At 54.0% G+C, this 19,209-nt stretch overlaps 1 protein-coding gene across 1 annotated transcript; it reads right to left on the reverse strand.

Annotated features, from left to right (window-relative positions):
- Positions 1 to 14,303: 14,303 nt before the first annotated feature.
- Tekt4 (tektin 4) lies at positions 14,304 to 18,979 on the reverse strand. Its single transcript, XM_038329041.1, has 6 exons — positions 18,446 to 18,979; positions 17,077 to 17,147; positions 16,653 to 16,796; positions 16,090 to 16,312; positions 15,261 to 15,415; positions 14,304 to 14,520 (listed from the first exon to the last, which is right to left on the reverse strand). Exons 1-6 carry the CDS (start codon positions 18,977 to 18,979, stop codon positions 14,304 to 14,306), a joined length of 1,344 nt encoding a protein of 447 aa, XP_038184969.1.
- Positions 18,980 to 19,209: the final 230 nt, after the last annotated feature.

The raw sequence follows: 19,209 nt of genomic DNA on the forward strand, positions 1-19,209 counted from the left end.
TATTGACCCCACAGCAGGCATCAGTCAGTTCCTATGCTTCCCTAAGCTAGGCTGGAAGAGTGTTCTGACAGAGAGAACCAAGTGTGTGAAGCCTCAGAGGAGCACAGGGAAAATGCACCCTCCTGTCAGAATGGGCAGCTCGGCAGGGACAAGATGGGGCAGAAAAGAGGACAGGTGAAGCCCCAACTCTGCAACTCTGCCTCAAAGGTCTCATCATGGGTCACCAGCAGTAAGGATGAGATGTCAGCCAGAGGAGGGAGAGCCAGGGTGTGGACAGTACGCAGGTGCTGGGCTACCAGGGGTAGGAGGTGGCCTGAGCAAGATGGGGGACTGAAACGAGGCTCCCAAGGTGATGAGAGGCTAACACAACCTCCCTGGCAAGAGCCAGGGAACCCCAGACTGGTTCCTGATTAGGGAACGCTGAGGGCGAGACCTGGGATTGAGAGCAATGTGGACAATTCTGGGAGGTCCAAACTTAGCCGACATGGAGGGGCAGGGGAAACAAAGCCCTGGGTATCCCAAACGCACCTATATTAAAGGCCTGATGGGTGTCCAGGAAAGCCATGAGTCCTGGACAACCTAAGTACTGGGATGTCCTGCACTGCAGTCCCGGGGAATTGCAGGGGTAGCCCAAAGCAAACATCCTGGGGCCACCATGGCGGTCTGCTGATCTACTTTATGGCTCTGTCTGCATCAGTGGGTTTTATGGGATACTGGGTTCCAGCCACTGAGTGACCTTGCCCAGGAAATCCGGCCTGTGGGGCAGGGCTGAGGATGGGGAGGGGGACAGGAGATGTCTGTTTGCCTGGCAGGGTGGGGGCAGAAAGGCAGTCCCCTCAGTAGAGCCGTAGTGGAGCCGCTCCTTTCGGGCCCCCTCACCCCCAGCAGCAGGAGTAATGTCAGGGATCCCGTGGCAGATTCTGAGAGTAAAGAACATTGTTCCCATCAGCCACCACTTTCGGGTGTCCTAGGGAAGGACAGATGGATAAGTAAAGATGGCAGGCTGCCACTGGCCCAGGTGCCTGGGGACACCATTGCTTCCTACTGAGTAGGAGAGACTGGAGATAGCAAGAGAGAGCTTGGCTTGGAATGTTCATTCGGTCTCTCCCGCTCCTCACCCTTGAGGGCCCATTTTCTGTGTTCCCTGGGATCCTGTCCTCTGTTATGGGGAAGGAGGCCTCTCCATGTGAGTGGCAACAGGAAGGTTTGATGGGAGGACACTTAGTGCTTTCACCTGGAAACAATGGGTGCTCGTATAAGCCGAGATGGAGGGAGGGGCAGCAGCATCAGATCCAGAAGAGAATACAAGAGAGAGGCCCCATGCAGAAACAGCCACGGACAGTGGCCTCCACCCTTTCTCCTTCCTGGTCCCCCGGCTCTCTCCATAGTCAGGCACCGCTGAAAGCTGTCGATGGGTCCATCGCTATCCAGAGTGAGTGCAGGCCAGTGGGAAGGCTGAGAATGGGCAGGCGAGCTGGAGATACCTGTCCCTTCGCTCTGGACACAGGAGAGGACACCTGCCCATCTCACCCGTTTCTCCTCCCTCCCATGAGGCCTGAAGGAGCCAACAGCAAGGCCTATTACCTCAGAAGTCTGTGTCCTCACTCCTAACTCAGTCCTGAGTAGTTTACACTAGGTCTCTTGGAACAAGTCGGGGTGCTCCTCCTGCCCACCCAGCTGTGCTCGCTCCCACAGCCCCCAGTGACATCGTATACATGGTGTGAATGGACCACATTTCGCCAAGAGCCTTGTGTACAAGCAGTGGTACAGCATTTGTCCCTTCATGGGTTTATCACACAGCATGATGTCCCCAAGGCTCATCTCTGGGTCCTGACAGGCGTCAGCACATCCTGGAGAGTACTTTATTGCATCTGAGGCATACTTTGTGCTTGGCAGACATTTGGGCTTGGTAATGTAGAAACCACATGTGGCTGCATAAACCTATAATCCCAGCACTTGGGTGATGGCAGCAGGAGGCTCCGGAGCCAGGAGCTCAAGGCCAGCCTCAGCTGCAGTGTGCTCGAGGCCAGTCTGGGTTACACGAGGCCTTGTCTCTGTCTGTCTGTCTGTCTGTCTGTCTGTCTGTCTATTTATCCATTATCTATCTATCTATCTATCTATCTATCTATCTATCCATCCATCTATGTATCTGTATTTCAGAAAGTTAAACTCCAAACCTTCTAGTCTGTTTATTCCTTCTCATCAATACTATTTTTGCAGAGTTAAAAAATGGATTTCTCTACACAGTATTTGTTATAGTATTGCCTGTAATAGACAGCAGCTAGAAACGCCCTCCTAGGAGCAGGTGAGTTCTCTCCATGTGGTGGAATATTACTTGGTCATAAAAAGAAAAGAGGTTCTGATGTATGTGACAATGAGACAGAAACCCAGAAATGCGATGGCCAAGCCAGACGTGGTAACTCCGCCTGTAATTCCGGCACATGGGAGAATGAGCCATCGGGATTGCATCTAGAACTGCAGGTAATTGGTGGCCCCTGACACAGGCTTTGGGAACAGAACTCAACAGCAAGCCCTTTTAACCCCAAGCCACCTCTCCAAACTCGAGAATCACAATTTCGAGACCAATCTCAGATACAGAAAAAGACCGTGTCTCAAAAGGAAAGAAGGAAGGGAGAGGATGTGGAGATGGGAGGATGCTCTGTGAGAGGCACATCGAGTATGCCTGTGATTCCACTTGCTCAAGATGCCCAGGAGGGGCAGAGCCACAAGGACAAGAGTAGAATGCCATCATTAGGGCACAGGAGGAGACTAGGTAGCCACCCATAAACACAGATTCCTTGAGGAGCTGAATGGAGGTGGAGGCTCCCAAGCTGTGTTAAATGTTACTCGACTGTTTGCCACCGACTAGGAAGTTTCATGTTATGTGAGTTCAGCTAATTTTGTTTTGATGGGAATCCACTCAGCTGGAAATCAAATACAAGACAAACCTCCCTTGGCAGGAGCATCGCTGGAATGTCTGTGCACCTGAATATTTTTCCTTCCATCTTTCCTCTTTTTTGAGGGGGAAGGGATTGTTGTTGGTTTGGTTTTTTTTTTTCTTTTGAGAAAAGGTTTCTCTGTGTAGCCTTGGTTGTCCTAGAATTCAACCTGTAGACAAGACTAGAACTCAGATTCATAGAGATCTGCCTGTCACTGCCTCCCAAGTGCTGGGATTAAATCATGCACCACCACTGCCTGGTTCACCCTTCCTTCCTTCCTTCCTTCCTTCCTTCCTTCCTTCCTTCCTTCCTTCCTTCCTTCTTTTTTCTTTCTTTCTTTTTTGAGACAGGGTTTCTCTATAGCTAGCTTTGGACCCTGTCCTGGAACTCACTCTTTAGACTAGGCTGGCCTCGAACTCACAGAGATCCACATGCCTCTACCTCCCTAGTGCTGGGATTAAAGGCGTGCGCCACCACAGCCCAGCTCTTTCTCTTTTAAAGCCAGGGTCTCACTATGTAGCCCTGACTGGCCTCAAACTCACAGAGATCCCCCTGCCTCTGTCTTCCAAGTGCTGGGTTTAAAGATGTACTCCACCACACCTGACATTTTCTTTTTAGAAGATTGATTTATGATTTTTAATTATGTATTGGTATATGCATGTGGGTAACTGCCTGTGAGTGCAGGCGCCGTGGAGACGGGAGATGCCAGATCCCCTGGAACTCTAGTTACAGATGGTTGTGAGCTACCAAACATGGATTTCTGAGAGCCAAAGTCAGAAAGAGCACAAGTGCCTTTAACCGCTGAGCCATCCCTCCAGACCCTGTATATTTTTCTTAGTCTTATCACATGGAGTGGAGCCAGCGTGTTCCTGATTAACTCTGGTTCTGCACAGCTGGCGGTTCAGGCTGCTGCCATAAATTCCCTCTAACCCTAATCTCTAATTGCTCAGGGTAGTGGCCAGAGTGCCATTGATTTTCCATCTTGGGCCTTTTCGCAGGGTGTGCTTATCACTCTGTCAGGATCGGCCGTGGCCCACACGCTTTTATCGCTGTACAGAAAATCGAATCCTGACAATTGCATCCCTCCCAGCTCTGGTCATCTTAAGATAAATGAGCTGGGAGGGAGTGGAAGATGCTGTGTGGGGGGTGACTGTGGGTGCAGGCACCTCCCCAAGAGTGCGGGAAGACTCTTAGTCTTGTGTTGTCCTAAGAACTTGGGTCCCCCACACATCTAGAGTTTACCAAATACCCTTTGCTGCCTTCAGAGAGCTGGGATCTCCCTTGATCTGTCCTGCCCATACTATGGCGGTGATTTTATCAGCCCATGGTGACACTGCCTCCCGATGAACCCAGGTCTGCTCCTCCAAACGGGCCGCCTGAAAGTGGGCCTGGCCGTGGCTCTTCTGTCTCTCCGGCCTTGTGGTAGGCATTTTCTGGGCTGTGTGTGTGGAGGAGACTTTCCTGTACCCATCTGTACATGGCATCATGTGCACTGTGGATCTGAGGGGCCAGGTTGGGCTGAGTGAAGGTGCTGTTCTCTGGGAGTCCCTGTCCAAAACCTTCAAAGACAGCAATGTAGGAGAACAGGTACCCTTTGACCCCCAAGTCACCACCCCACAAATCCCAGCTGTTCTTCCCACGTGACCCTTCATCTCAACAGCAAGAGGCCAGGTGTCTGTACCATGGCCAGGTGCCAACCACTCCACCCTTCTGAGTCCCCATGGGAGACTCCAGCCCAGGCTCCCTAGCAGTCTTGAAGCACCAGCTGTGTTCACACTGTATGGCTGTCAAGAGGTGACAGGACTCTCTAGGTCTGCCTAGGAGGCTTGGCTGTGGAGGCCCCAACTGGACATGTGAGCTAAACAGAACGCAGGCTTTAAACGGAGGCATCTAGGCTGGACCTTTCACCCCAGAGCAAGGCATAGCAACCACTGTATCTAGCCCTGGGGCTCAACAGGCTTCTATGAAGCCCAGCCATTCACCGTGGTGCTTAGGTGGTCAGACAGCAGGCCTAAGGATGCATAGGCACAACCAGGCCTGGCTTCTCTGCTACCCAAGCTGGACCTCAGCATCTGGGGAGGGGAGAAGACACCAGGACCTGAGAAGAGTCTTCCTTGGGCCTCCCCCTTCCTGTTTGGATACAGTGTGGGAGTCTCTGCACGGGACCCTCTCTGTTCTACAGCCCCTGCTAGCACCTGAAGGCAGTTCCTGACATACCCCCTGCTTGCCCAGCATCCTGGGTGTGTCCAGCTATTCTTACTGTAAATGGACACAAACTGAGGGTCAAAGTTCAACCTGAGCTCCACCGACCTCAGTATCCTGAGTAGGGCTGGATCCCTGAGACAAGAGCAGGCCCAGCATCCTGGGTGTGTCCAGCTATTCTTACTGTAAGTGGACACAAACTGAAGGTCAAAGTTCAACCCGAGCTCCACCGACCTCAGTATCCTGAGTAGGGCTGGATCCCTGAGACAAGAGCAGGACTGGGCACCTGTCCCATTCACTGCGCCTGGGACCTTTCTGGACCATTATGCTTAGGTTTCTGCAGGCCATCCTGAGGCAGGGTACCCTTTGTTTTCAGGAGATGGCCAGGGCACCCCATGTCCACTTGGAGTGGACATCTCTTGGTAAGAAAGTGGGAGACTCCCGAGAGTTCAGCTGGGAAAGTCCTGTCTAGGGAAACAGTCAAGAGAGATGGATACTGTGTGGGCCCATGGAATGGAGTCATGTCCTCTGGTGTCTTGTTCCCCAGTTCCTCTGCTCCCTCAGCTGACCATCCCTGAGTTCTGTAGGGTTCAGAGACTAATGTATGATAGTCATACTTCCCATTTTGAATTAGAGAGTTTATTAAGTACATAGCAATACAAGTTAAAAAATAACTAGCAAAAGACAGACATAGATGATGGTGAACCGTCAGCCACCTGGGTGCTCAAAACAGCCAACCTTAGTTGATTTGCGAAGTCCCTTTAAGGCAACCACCTGGAGTTTCCAATAGAGACTGTCCTGAGCAGAGCAGAGTGTCTGTCTCCCTTAGAAGAGGCTTCCAAAGAAAATAACAAATAGCAAAAAAATAGAGATAACACCATCATATCAGGGGCATACAGACATGTAGCAGAAACCAAGTGGGGAAGCTGAGGCAGTCAGTTGAGGTCTTGAATCAAGCTTTGTCTCTGTGGACATCTTTGCCTGGCTGAACTTCTGACTTCCTGTCCCCATCATCCCACCGTTGAGTCATAGGACGAGCAAAAGTCAGTTCTGAGAGACGGTTTCTCTCCTCGAGGCCGTGTTTTCGCTCTTGGGCTATTGGCTCTGCTTTCCTCCTGGCCACAACCTCTCTTTAGACAAGGGGTCTGAGGGGACACTTTGAGGCAAAGATGGGTCTGAACTGAGAGGCAGGACAACCCTGCCCCCACAGCCAGCTTCTCGATGAGCATAAACAACAGGTGACAACTCACATGGCGTCCATTATATCTTTCCTGTTGCTCATCCTGGCACTGTAAGGTGAACAGATGGAAATATTGCTTGGCATGGCTTTCAGCCTTGGCTCAGGGGGTAGTCCTAAGGGATCATGAGGGAGTCCGTGCCTATGGGTCACCACAGTGACCCAGAGGGTCACCGTGTTCTCAAGGAAGCTGTGTCACCCGTTCATGCTTCCCTGATCACAACCTTGATAAGTCCCTGGACTCAACTCACCCTTCCAGTTGTGAGGGCTTCCTGTCCTTGGGAACGTGGAAAGGAATAGGGTCAGGGTGGGCCCTGACTCTAGAAAACACAGGGCTCATGGGCCAAGGGTCTCTCAGGACAAAGCCTGAGGGTCTTTGGGTATCTGGAGCCCCATGACTGCCCAGCGCCAATAGCCCTGGCACAGCACAGGGAGAGAGGAGCCCTCGAACCACCAATTGACATCTTCTGCCATGCTCCCATGTTTCTGCCTGCAGCCATGTAGGCTGGATCCTGGCCAACTTGATCAGCCTTGAGGTGCCAAATGAAACTCTTGGGGTTGCCCTAAAGAGGAGGCTAGTGAGAGAAGAGCCAGGAGGAGCAAGGGAGGCTCTTGGGAACCAGCTGGGGTTGGCGAGGGACAGTTGTAGGGAGGTCGATGACCTTAGGGACAGGTGGGGGGGGGTCAACGACCTTAGGGACAGGTGTCAGGGGGTCGATGACCTTAGTTACTCTAACCTGAGGGTAGATGGAGGTTGGGATGTATCTTGCCACACCTTTTACACAGAGGAAGAGGGGTACAGCCAGGAAAGGTGACCCTAACCTTTTCCGTGTCTAAGAATAAGATGACCCCCTGTGGTCTAATCCCAGGCTCTGGGGCCTGTGTCCGAACCTTCCTCCACACCCAGCCCTTGCCAGGTGGGAGACTTCATGAGTCCCATTCAAGCCTTCAGTGCTCAGTTGCTGTTCACCCCAAAAATGAGGCGAGGCTACAGCTGCCCCATGCCAGATCCACCCACTGCTCTTGCCTCCTTCCATCTCCTCAGCCATCCAGAGCCAGCCTCAAGGTTCAGCCTCCATTGACCTCCCCCTCACCTACCCAGCCCAGTGGGTGCTTTGAAAGGGGCTGTAGGCTGCACAGTCAGGCCTGGCACAGCCCTTTATGGGCGAAGCCAAAGGCCCTCTCCTAGGTGGCATATGGCCTCCCCACATCCCTATTATAGGGGGGAAAGAGATTTAAAAAACTGTTTTGACATCAACCACAGACTAACAAACGATCCTACTCAAGTCTAGCTTGGTAAACCCAGTAGGTTTAACTGAGATTACTCACCGAAGCATGGGCAACTCACGGGCAACTCCATCAGCCAAGAAAACGCCTCTCTCTCTGTAGTTGTCGACTGTCTATTTTTTTTTTTTTTTTTGGTTTTTCGAGACAGGGTTTCTCTGTAGCTTTGGAGCCTGTCCTGGAACTAGCTCTTGTAGACCAGGCTGGTCTCGAACTCACAGAGATCTGCCTGCCTCTAGCCTCCCGAGTGCTGGGATTAAAGGCGTGCGCCACCCGCCGCCCGGCGTCGACTGTCTATTTATCCTCAGGGAGAGGCGAGGCCTGTGGGTAGCACCTCTAACAACTGTTGCTCCTGCAATCCAGGAGAAAGTGTGGAGCTTGTGACTTCCTGACCGCCAGCACAGATCTGCAATCTTGAGGAGGGGCAGGACTTCATTAGCCCCTCCTCCCAGCAACCGTTAACTCTCTATACATCCACAGGGAGAGGTCAGAGCCTTGTGAGCCCCTCTCCCTGCCATGAAGAACCATGAATAGACCAGTCTGGGGCAGGACTTGTGCAGCTCCTGAGTGCTCAAGAGTGCAGCAGCAGTGCCAATCCCAAAGATCAGCCACCCATAGCAGTGCTGAGAGGCATTTCAGCCAGCAGCCACAAGCCCAGCGCCACTGCTCTCTGTATTGCGTCCCCACAAGAACAGGCCAGACTCAGCCACTACTGAGAGCTGACTCCAGAGTGTCAGGTATGAAATGGGGGCCACCGAGAGCCACAGTCCAGGTGCTGGTGCTTGGGGATGCCTCTGCACAGTGTGGATGGTGAGGTGAGCACTCTTGGAGCTCTGAGTCCCCGATGTCCCCGTTCCTGGTCCCACACAGCAGACATTCCAGGCAGTTATCTCGCTGCCAGGCAGAGGGAAACCTAACCAACTTGCCCAGGGTGGCGTGAAGACACGTCCCTCTCCCCACATTTCCTACCACTTCCTGTTACCATCCCATAGTAGTGCTGCCGGCCTGGTCGGCTGTGGGCATGGATCTTTCCCCAGCACTCAGTCAAAGAACCCTTTCATATTGCCTGGTGTCTGTGGCTTACCCTGGTCCATCCAAGACCAGTAGGCTAAGGGCTGGTTCCCGTAGAGCTGGGCAGAAGGCGGGAAGAGATGTTCCACCCACCACTCAGCCTGCCCTAGAGCACCTGTCTCGGGCTCTCTCAGCCTCACTAGGGTTCCTCTGCACCTTATGCAGTATAGGTCTTCAGGCTGGTGTCCCCTCTGCTCCAGGAAGCTAAGCTTGCCTCTTGTCTAGGGTAATGAGTTCCATAGTACAGGGCTTGGTGAGGAAGCTGGTATAGGAGGCCCAGGCTGGGTCCACCACACTGCACCCAACAAGCTAGGCCAGTGACTCACCCGGTCACAGTGACTATCTGTGGACAAACGGAGCTCTGTGGAGTTGCATTCGGTCATGCTCTGCGATGCCCCCTCCCCCCATGCTGTATCCCCAATCAGCCTCAAGGCAGAGAGGTTTGAGCCCCTGAGCTACCCTAGTAGGAATGGTTTATGGGGGTCTCCCCACAGTCCCTGGTGGTCCAAGACCAAACTCACACCGGACTTCCTCATTCCTGCTCAGCCCCCAAGCACACACTACTCCCAGGGGCCTTGTTCGGGGAGGCATATAGTTAGTGTTCTGATGTAAACTAGCCTCATCCTGTAGCTTGGTATAGCTGGAGTCCAGTTATATTCCCAGCTCCCCTTTAGATCATCCACTCTGATGACCAGGAAAGAGGGGAAGAGGTAAGGAAAAGCCAAGAATGAAAGTTAAGGGCAGCCATGACTACTAGCCACAGGTGACAGTTCACTCCAGCTCAGCACCCTGCAGACACAGAGACCCCTCTGGGGATAGCAGTTTGTCACCCATTGTCGGCTGTGATGACTCAGATGGGGGAGGTGTGAAGGCAGAAGCCTAGTGACTGAATCACCCTCCCTCAGGCCATGCAGCCCCCCTTTACCAAACATCTCTGTCTGGCCTGGTTGATGGGGACATTTCTCTGAAAGAATTAGGTGACTAGCGCCAGGGTTGGGGACTCTTTATAGTCTCCTAGAGAAAGATGGCGCCATGTGTCTGAGCATTGTTCTCTGAAATAAATGGGCTGTCATGCCAGGATCAAGTGTGTCCTCTGTAGCAGGACAGACAGTGAAGTCACTGAGGGATGCTACTGGCCCCAGCCAGCTCTAGCCCCCCTCCCCCCAGTCCCTCTCCCTGTGACACGTGGGGTGGCCAGGGACTCTTTTGCAGAGAGTAAGGTGTTGGGGGAAGGGCCTTTTCAGGAGTGAGGGATAGGGAGGAGCCTGGGGTTTTCAAGTCAGACCTGCTGCGGGGGGCTGGGGTGTCTTTCTGACCAGGGGACTAGCCAGACAGGTGTATGCATCTTGAACTCTGGGCAGAGTGGTGGCATTCAAGGTGACTCAGTGGACAGGACAGCGCGTCTCAGGCCAGAAATAGCTCTGGCTGAGAGCAGCCACCAGCATCACCGTGACGACGGGGTGTCATGGCTCTCAGCATAGATACCCTGCTATGCCGTGGAGAAGCTATGCCCAGCCCTAGAAGCCTGCAAAGTCATGTTCCATATGTCACAGAGCTGGGAAGTGGGAAGCTTGCACCAGAGGGGACAGCTGGGGTACTAGGCACGGGGGATTCAGCACCCTAACATCCTATGAGTCCTCCCTCTCCTCGTAGAGGCGGTCAGTAGTCCATGAAGGTGCTTGAGGAACCCGAACAGCAGACAGTGAGTTTGGGGCTCTATTGTTCAAGCCCCCATTCCAGGGCATGGAGGAAGTGTAGGATGAGTGACAGGGTGGGCAGGATGGGGTGGCAGGTCTGAGGCCAGGTATATGAAAATAGATCCCACGGCAGCCAGTCAAGGCCAGCCAGTCCAAGGAAGAATGAGTAACAGATCTGTAGCTGTGGCTGTAGTGTCAATTCTTGGTTTCCAAGAAACTAACTGTTTGGTTCAGGCAGGAGGCTCAATTGGCAAGGAGCGGTGGGTGCTGGGAGGGAAGCTGAGGAGCATCCCAGGCAAACCAAGACTGTATCCAGGCTCAGCTGGTTAGTGCTGTCTATACAGCGCTATGGAGCACGGGGTTAAGTCAGAGACATTTGTGCTCCTTGGTGGTAACATGGGACCAGGGAAGCTGGGCGTGGGCTTCCCTTTCTACCTTTGCTCTACTGGGGTCATTGCCCACTTGTGGTGGAATTCTCTCTTCAGGCATAACAGCCTCACCATCTTCATCAGAGAAGCTGTGGTCGCTTGCAAGTGACCATCAAGATTGGATCTGTTGACCATTGACCCTCACTGAAGGGGAGAGTGGGAGGGTTCCCCACTCCTCATCAGAAATCTCAGTCCTTCCTATACCTCCAAGCCAGCTGTATGTGACCCATCCCAGCTGCATGCAGTCTTGGTGGCTCTGAAGGTGACAGAGCATATTGGTGATTACCTCGGGGGTGCGGCAGGGTGAGAGAATTGTCATCTATGCTGGGGGAGACTGGTTAATGATGCAACTGTTAGGTGGGGGTATGTAGTCCCTTACCCGTGCTCTGTAAGTAAGCCAATAGACTCATTGGTTCACCAAGCAAGAATTAGGTGAAATTGTACTTTGATCTGTTGTTGGTGCCCTATCTCAGGGGAAGAAGGTGTTTGTCCTCAGCCCCAAGAAAAGTTCAAGCAACACCATTACTGGGGTCCCATAGGTGCCCCTGGACAGCACAGCACCAGAGAGAGCAATTGTGTTTTTTCTTTCAAATTTAATCCATGGGCCCAGAGTAGGGAGAGGGTATTATGTATCTGTCTCCTTAGACTGATGTGACCACTGCCATCTTGAATCTGAGCAGCTCTGATGACTCATCCTGAGACTCTTGAGATCCAGCCTATGGCCTCACCTTCCTGGGGAAGTTTCAGAGAGCCTCATAGGGCACTTCCCTCCTCGTGAGCAGGTAGAGACTGGACAGGGTGGGAGTGGGGGGATCTTTAGTTTTGTTGTGAGTCATCCATGCTCCAGTGGGACCCTTCAGTGGTCAGCCATAAGCTTCCTGAGGGATCTCCAGATGGTATAGCTGCCTTAGGCTGTCCACAAGCATCCTTGTGTAAGTAACCCAATCAACTCATTGGCTCACCAAGCTGCACTGGGCAGATCCCTTTCTTTGGTCTGCCAATGCCTGCACCTATCTGGAGTGACTCGAGAGTTCTTTATGTCTCCCCAGGAAAGGTCATGCAGCAGAAGGTCCAGAGGACATCCCAGGGCAGACATCACCCCTCCTGTGTGCTATGGTAGAGGACAGCCCGGGACGGACATCACCCCTCCTGTGTGCTATAGTAGAGGACAGCCCAAGGTGGACAACACCCCTCCTGTGTGCCAGTAGAGGACATCCCTGGGTGGACAGGTAACTTGAATCCTTGCCATCTCGTCTCACTCGGCCTGGGACATGGAGTCAGAGGGACCCTCCTGAAGCAAGCTGCAGGAACCTCCAGAGACGAAACTGCCGCTTGTGTCTGCATGGTCTCAAGGCGGCAGCACCCTCCTCATTACCTTGTGGTTTCCACCTCCACCTGAAGGAATCAGACCCTGGGGACAAGTTCACCTGCCGTGGCCCAGGTTTCTGAAGTCACAGAGAGGGCAAGATTATCCCCTATCTATTTTGGGTGTGAGCCTAAGGGGCTGGGGGCTTTCCTAGCCTTGCTTGCTCTAGTTGTAAAATGACGGGACCCACCACAATGGGGCAACATTGCTTAAAATAGTGCCCAGCTGCCCCCACCCTTGGGAAGTCAGAGGAGGCCCACCCTGCTGGAGCGTGCGTGCGGAATGACCTCTGTGGGAGGTGACAATGGGGTCTGAGAGGCAGGTTCACCCAGGGAGCTGACAGCTTGATCCTCTTTCCAGATGACTCCCATTCCCAGGGAGAGGCCTGGGGGTGAGTGTCTCTGAGTATGGGAGAAGGGAAAGATGTTATTGAGAGTGGGTTTGGGTGGGCACAGCAAGGAAGCCTTGCCACCAGCCCCTGCACAGGGAATCGTCTGGCTACTGCTTCCCAGGCAGGCAGGGGTAGCGCTTCTACCCAGACCATGGAAACAGGACTCAGACAGAAGTCACTATACCATCCCAAGGCAAGAAGTGGGAGTTCTGTAACCTCCACCCACACCCCAGCTCAGAAGCCCTTGGGAGGCTGAGCACCCTGCAGCTTCTGCTCCTGTCCTCCCACCTATAATGTTTCCGGGTGCAGGCTTCACGGGTGCCATGTGCCCCAATCCCATGGACTAGTCTGCTCTGGGCCCTCTGGTGGCAGCACCCAGGGCACGTTCTTAATGGCACCCCAAAGAGCATGAGCTGCGTCTTGGCTGTCGCTGTGGTGATCAACAACTGTGACAAGCGGCACGGTTTCCGTGGGGATGGGAGGTGATGTGTCCTCTGAACAGTGTGCTGGCGGGAGCACCCGATGCCTCTCCCATGCCCAGCTACAGGGGCTGATGAGAAAGGACAAATGCAACAGTGGCAAAGGCTGCCATGGAGAACCCCGGGGCTGGAGTTGTCTAGCAGGGTTACAAGCTGAGTTTTCTGTCTGAACTGGGGATAAGCGCCTGCCTCTCAGGGGTCATACGCCTCCTCAGAAAGCCCTCCTTGATGAGATCCCAAGACACTCTTCATCCTCCCAGAGGGCACCAAGGACGATGTGTTCAGGAAATTGAGTAGCCTGCTCCAGATAAGCTCCAGAGATGAGAAAGCGCCTGGCCCCATCGGCTCAGTATGGCTCCTGCCCTGGTCCAGGGCTAGTCCCATGGTCTGTACTGTGAAATACAGGCTGCCACCTCCAGAAAGCACTGCCTATAATCAGCTGCCCCCACATAGCTGTCCCATGTCCTGTTCCAGGCCCTGATTTCCAGGAATGCTCTTATGTCTCCAGAATTTCCTCTCCAGATGTTTACCTGCAAGTAGGCATGGGGACATGTGGCAATTTCTCCTGGAACAGATGTGGAGAACAGAGGCCAGAATGGGGTCAGGTGTCCATGTGTGGGCAGTTTGTGGTAGAGGCATGTTATCCCATCCCCCCTTACAGTCCAGGACAAGAAACAGGAACCTCCTACCCCAACAGCCACAGGGCACGGACATACCTCCCCTCCTGACTCTATTGGGAAGTATTGGGCAGTAAGAGCTGCTGAGTTGCAGGGGAGCAATCGGGTGTGAGTGGGGTGTGGTTCTGCCTGAAGAATTTCTCTGAGTAGGGCTAACATCAGGAAGGACAGCATGAGGAGCAAATGGCCTAATCAAAGGGATATAAGCCGAGCTTTAGGGTTAAAGGGAAAGGAAGCCATGCAATGTCCCTGACAGATACCCAAGACCCTCAAACTGGTGAAGATAGGAGAAACCAGGTTTGATGGGGCTCTAAATGGGAATGATGGGGAGTACCTGGCCTCATTTGGATGGACTGTTTCCCCTGAGGTAAGGAGGATGATGGGCTCATGGACAAAGCCTGTCTGTACAGAAGTTGCGAAATGCCCGTCCAAATGGACGGCCGCCTGTCTCTTCATGCTACACCACACTGTAGGTGGAAAACTAAGGTTCTCTTTATTTGGATGAGATCATGTGGCCAGGTGCCAGCCCCAGTCACTGGTAGCCAGCCAGCTGGAGAACACTGGGGTAGCGGCTGCGGTGGGCCATACACTTTTGGCGGTCAATGAAGAGGCTGTTGGTCTTGACAGCAGTGTCCTTTTCCAGGCTCATGCGTGTGTCCTCCAGGTTCCGCAGTGCCTGCTCGGCGTCCTGAAGCTTCTCCTTCAGTGAGTTGAGGGACATGGTTAGCTCCTCCACCTCACTCAGCAACCTTCAGGGGAGGGAATGGTGAGTTACTGGAGAGACGAGAGAAGGGGAAATGATGCTACTACAGAGGACCCCAAAAGGCTTACAGGAACCCCACCAAAGTGGCTACAGTGTTGCAAGATCACTGTAAACCTGGCATGAAATCAAGACTGGCCCTTATTTCCAGCCTCAAGGGGCCTCCCTAGCTGCACAGCAGTTAGAGGGAGTCTTGAAATACTGCCCCCTTGTGGCGAAAATAAGCAAGGATTGGGGAAATAAGCAACAACAACAGCCTGAACAGGTGCTAATGATGTTTACAGGCAGGAACCACCCTTGAAACCTTGATTTCTAGAATAAAATTACAGTCAGTGAAGAAGGAAGAAGACAGACACTTATGCTTAAGAGGGCATCCTGGCACTGTCTAGATGAGGAAATTAAAGGGCACAACCCACCATGCCTTTGGAGGTACATGGAACACAGAACTCCATCAGAGGTACAAGGGTAGGTGGTAGCCCTGCCTCGCCTCTCTGCCCTTTGTCCCCAGGAATCTGGATAGCCAGACTCTAGGGTCCTTCCAGGAGGGTTAGGCATCCCACAGTGGTACAGGACCTTGCGTTGTTCCTGACATGCAACCCTCCCCAGGGTCCACCCCCCCCCCCAGTATCATGTCTGCTCATATATGGGAGTGGTTCTGTGGGAGAGGTCTAAGGAGGATTAAAGGGGTTCAAGGATGACCCTAGCTGCCCAGGATCGCTCCAGGGGTACCTGAACTGTGCAGCATCCCGGCACAACTCCACGTTGGGCCGGAGTGACCGCTGGTACAGGCGGGTCTGGGCCACGCGCAGAGGGGCCTCTTTGTCCTTGATGGCCTGCTTTAGGGCTGCCACCTGGTGTTCCTGGTCCGTGATCTCCCTCAGCGTCTGCACAGAGCAGTGTGTGAGTCTGGGGCCAGCTCAAGTCTGGAGCAATCAGGGCACCTGCCTATCCTGACCCAGCACACGAGGAGGGCCAGACTACTTGCTCCTCCATCTCCAGCCCTGACTGGAGACACTGAGACCTTCAGAGGGTCCTATGAGTCAGGCCAGTCTGTTTGTCCTCTAACCCCGGTCAAGAAAGTCGGGGCTTGGAGTTAGGATACGCCACAATGAGAACCTAGAGCAGGACCCCACGGGCATACCATGCCCCTCCCAAACCCCATAGCTGGCAGCTCCTACGGGTCAGCCTCCCGGAGTGGCTGTACAATCAGACCACTCCCAAATATAAATCTGCTTTTATGTCAGCTCAAGGAGCCTACAGAGGTGTATGGATCTCTGCTTTTGGGTGGGAAGCAGAGGGGACCTTGAAACCAGGTCATGACTGAGATAACAACCCTGGTCTCAGCAACCGTGGTCCCTGTGGTTAAGGAAATTGGTGAGGCAAGGGCGTGGTTCGATGGGGGGCAGGTGTGCATTACCGGGGGTGGGGGTGGGGAGTGGGATTAGCTTAAATGTGAGTGGGTATGCCCTAAGCATGGGATGGGCTTGCTGGCAGGCAAGTACTGGGTGCAGTCAGACAGGTGGGCGTGTCCAACGGTGGGCGTGCCCTGCCGTCCCACCTTTTGCAGATGGTACTGAAGTTTGTGGAGGGCGTCGTCCAGCTCTTCGCAGCGACGTGAGAAAGCCATGTTCACTGCATCGCACTGCAGCCGCAGGTCCTCGGCCGTATCCCGCAGGATGCAGTCAATTAACTTCCGCAGGTTAACCGAAGCTAGCCGCTCGCGTTCGGCTCGAAGCAGATTATCCTGAGTAAACTTGGCCCACGTCTCGGGAGTGGAGGCACTGAAAGTGAAGGTGCGACCTGGTCGGGTTGTAGCCACGCAGAGACTCCAGCACTGCGATCCCCACTATCACACAGACAACCCTAGGTTCTCCCAGGCCTCTAGTGGCGGTTGCTTGCCCTCTGCTGGCCGCGAGCAGAAACGCAGTCCAGGCCACTCACGGGGATCCAGGGGTTGGAGCAGGCACCAACCCAGAGTCAACTGTCAGGAGCCAGGCACCTGGGTAAGGGGTTTCTCTTTTTTTTCTCACACCAGCTGCAGATTCCCCAGGGAACTGGTCCAGGTCCGCGGAAGTAGAGTCAAGAAGATGACGGGGCAAACGGGGATGCCTAGGAACCTACCTCTCCTCGAACTTGCCGGAATGTGGGTAGAACTGCACCTGGGTGCTCTCGTTGTTGTAGCGAGAGCAGGTCTCGTCGATGTTGTAGGCCTCTACTTTGTTTGACCAGTCCATCTCACAAGTCTCCTTGTGTTCCCAGTTCAGCCTAGTGGGAAGGAGGGGATGCAGGACCCATTATGTGCCAGGGAACCCCTGGGAAGCAGGCCCCATTCCAGCTTCCTTCCGTGGCCAGCAGGGCCCAGGTTCCAGAACAGAAGTGGAGATAGTTGTCTATGCCCAGCTGAGCAGTGCCTGCATCCCTGGCTATGATCCAAAAGCCTTCTGACCTCTTGGAGCCAGTCACTGTCCTAGCTGTCCTGCCCCCCACCTCTGACCAACCTCGGGGTGGGGGTCAGGGTTGTCGCTTTGGCGCTGCTGTGACCCACCGTATCTGCCCCACGGCTTGTGAGATAGTCCTCTTCAGGAGCTCCTGGATGTTCCTGATGAGCTCAGTTTCCTGGAGGGGAGACAGTCCTTCAGAGTAGCAGAGCCCTGCTCTTCCTTGTGGGGAGGGACAGAGGGACTGAGGGACCCAGCAGGAGCCAAGGCATGGGCCTCGCCTGCATTGACTTTTGCCTTAGTCCCCCCCCCCCCAGAAAAGGAGGTCTGATCCCAGCCCTTCCATGATAGGTTTATTGGGGGGAGGAGGTTGGACACTCTAGGGGGTGTCTTTTGGCTGTTGGATAACCTGCGACAGTTGTCCAGGCTCTGCCAGTCAACACTCCGACAGTATACTGAGGGGCATCAACCTTATCCCAGGACCTAGACCACCTACCCCTGAGGACCACAAGCCCATAGGAAAGCAGATGTTCTCTGTCTGCTGCCCGAGGACAGCAGGCTTCCTTTAACCCCAACATTTTCTGGGTCTCAGGAACTTCAAGTGCAAGTCCACAGGGGGCCATGCTCTCCATTGCCCTGTGTCCTCAGTGACCCGCCCATCTCTGCACACTGACGATACTTCAGATATGCAGCGGTGGTCAAGGCTTGGGGTGTAACAGGGGTTCCCTGGGGTCCCAGCGTGGCTGCTTATTTCCCCATCTTTCACCATCACCCACAGGCCTAAGACCATCACAGGAGGCTCCAGCTCTGAGGGGTTCAGGGTTGTGCAGCATCCAGGCTGAGGGCGCCCCCAATCTTAGTACAAGGTTTCCCAAAGCAAGCTATGCTGGGTTTGGGGGGAAGGGTGTCTAATGGAAGGAGGGGTGGAATGTTTTGTTTTGTTTTGTTGCAGAGTCTTTGCATGTAGTCCAGACTGGAACTTGTGACCTCCTTCCTCAGTCTCCCTGATGCTGGCATTCTAAGTATATAATGGGATCTGTGAAGCTGAGCCTCAGAGACTCTGGGCAGAAAGAGCAGATGCCATGGCCCTCCACATACCCTCCACACCCCCTCCACCCCTTCTACACTTGCAGCACTGACTTCCCTCACTTTCTACCTGGAGAGCAAATACCGCTATAAGGAGCATGCTGGTACAGGGGGAGCCTATGGCTTAAAAAACAAAACAAACACACAAAAACCACTCAGGGTCAGAGTTACTGTCTTTGAAATCTTGGGGGCTGGAGAGGATCCCAAAAGAGAGATAGTTATTTGGAGGTCAGGGACTCCATGTGGTAAAAATCCTCCTGTGTCTGAAGGACCAGAGGGACCCGCATGGGCAGAGGGGCATAGCACTGTGTGAACCCTGACCCTGTGATGTCCACTCTATATGCGTGCCCGAGCCTGCCTCCCACTCTAGGCCTAAGCCACCAGCTGCACCTTCAGCAGCTCCACTTCCACGTAGTCCCGCACAAGGTCTGGATGCTGGCGGCGTTCTCGGCACTGTAGGTTGTCTGTAGCAATGGAGAAGGGCACGGCAGTGGCATCCAAGGCGCGCTCTAGTCGCCGTTTCTGGGCCCGCATCAGGTCAATCTCGGCAGACAGCTCGTCTATCTCCCGCTGCAGCTCTGACTTCCAGCAATGCATGTCTTCCAAGCGCTCTCCAACCTTTCGCGTGGAGTCCTGCTGCGTGCGCTGAGCCAGCGCCTCTGTCTCGGCTGCCAGCTGCCGGCTCTCATGCCTCTGCCGCTCAGAGTGGTCCCGGTCTGCAAAGGCCTGGTGGTAGCGGGCGTAACAGTTCTGGAACCACTCGTCCATTAGGTATTTGGCTGTGCGGAAGCCAGCGGTGGCCAGACCCGAGGATGTGTAGGCACCAGTATTGCAGGCCACATCGTACTCTTTTTGCGGCAGCTCACAGGCCTGGATTGACTGTGGGGCTGGCTCCTTAGTCAGGAGCACGTCCGTTTGTGCCATGGTGCCCACTGCCTGGCTAAGCAGGAAGGGGGGCAGAATGAAGGGAGGGTAACTGGGCGGTCGTCCAGGCACGATCAGTGGGGCAGTACTGGTCACTCTGTCCCGAACAACGCTTCTGGTTGCCTCAAGAACATTGTATACACCAACTGCCTCCTGTTGCTGGGCAACAGGGTCACTCAAGGGGCGGGGCAGAACTGCCTTCTTAAAGGGCCAAAGGCTGAAGAGATAGC

This window comes from Arvicola amphibius, chromosome 4 (genome assembly GCF_903992535.2).
Source record: "Arvicola amphibius chromosome 4, mArvAmp1.2, whole genome shotgun sequence".
NCBI lineage: Eukaryota > Metazoa > Chordata > Mammalia > Rodentia > Cricetidae > Arvicola > Arvicola amphibius.

Bases quoted from the DNA above. Each gene is read 5' to 3' on its own strand.
- Tekt4 (XM_038329041.1), bottom strand. From the start codon at position 18,979: ATGGCACAAACGGACGTGCTCCTGACTAAGGAGCCAGCCCCACAGTCA. The intron at 15,416-16,089 runs GTGGGACGGCAG...TGCTCTGTGCAG, and splicing joins TTCAGTACCATCTGCAAAAG to ACGCTGAGGGAGATCACGGA. The intron at 14,521-15,260 runs GTACCCCTGGAG...CCTCCCCTGAAG, and splicing joins CGGGATGCTGCACAGTTCAG to GTTGCTGAGTGAGGTGGAGG.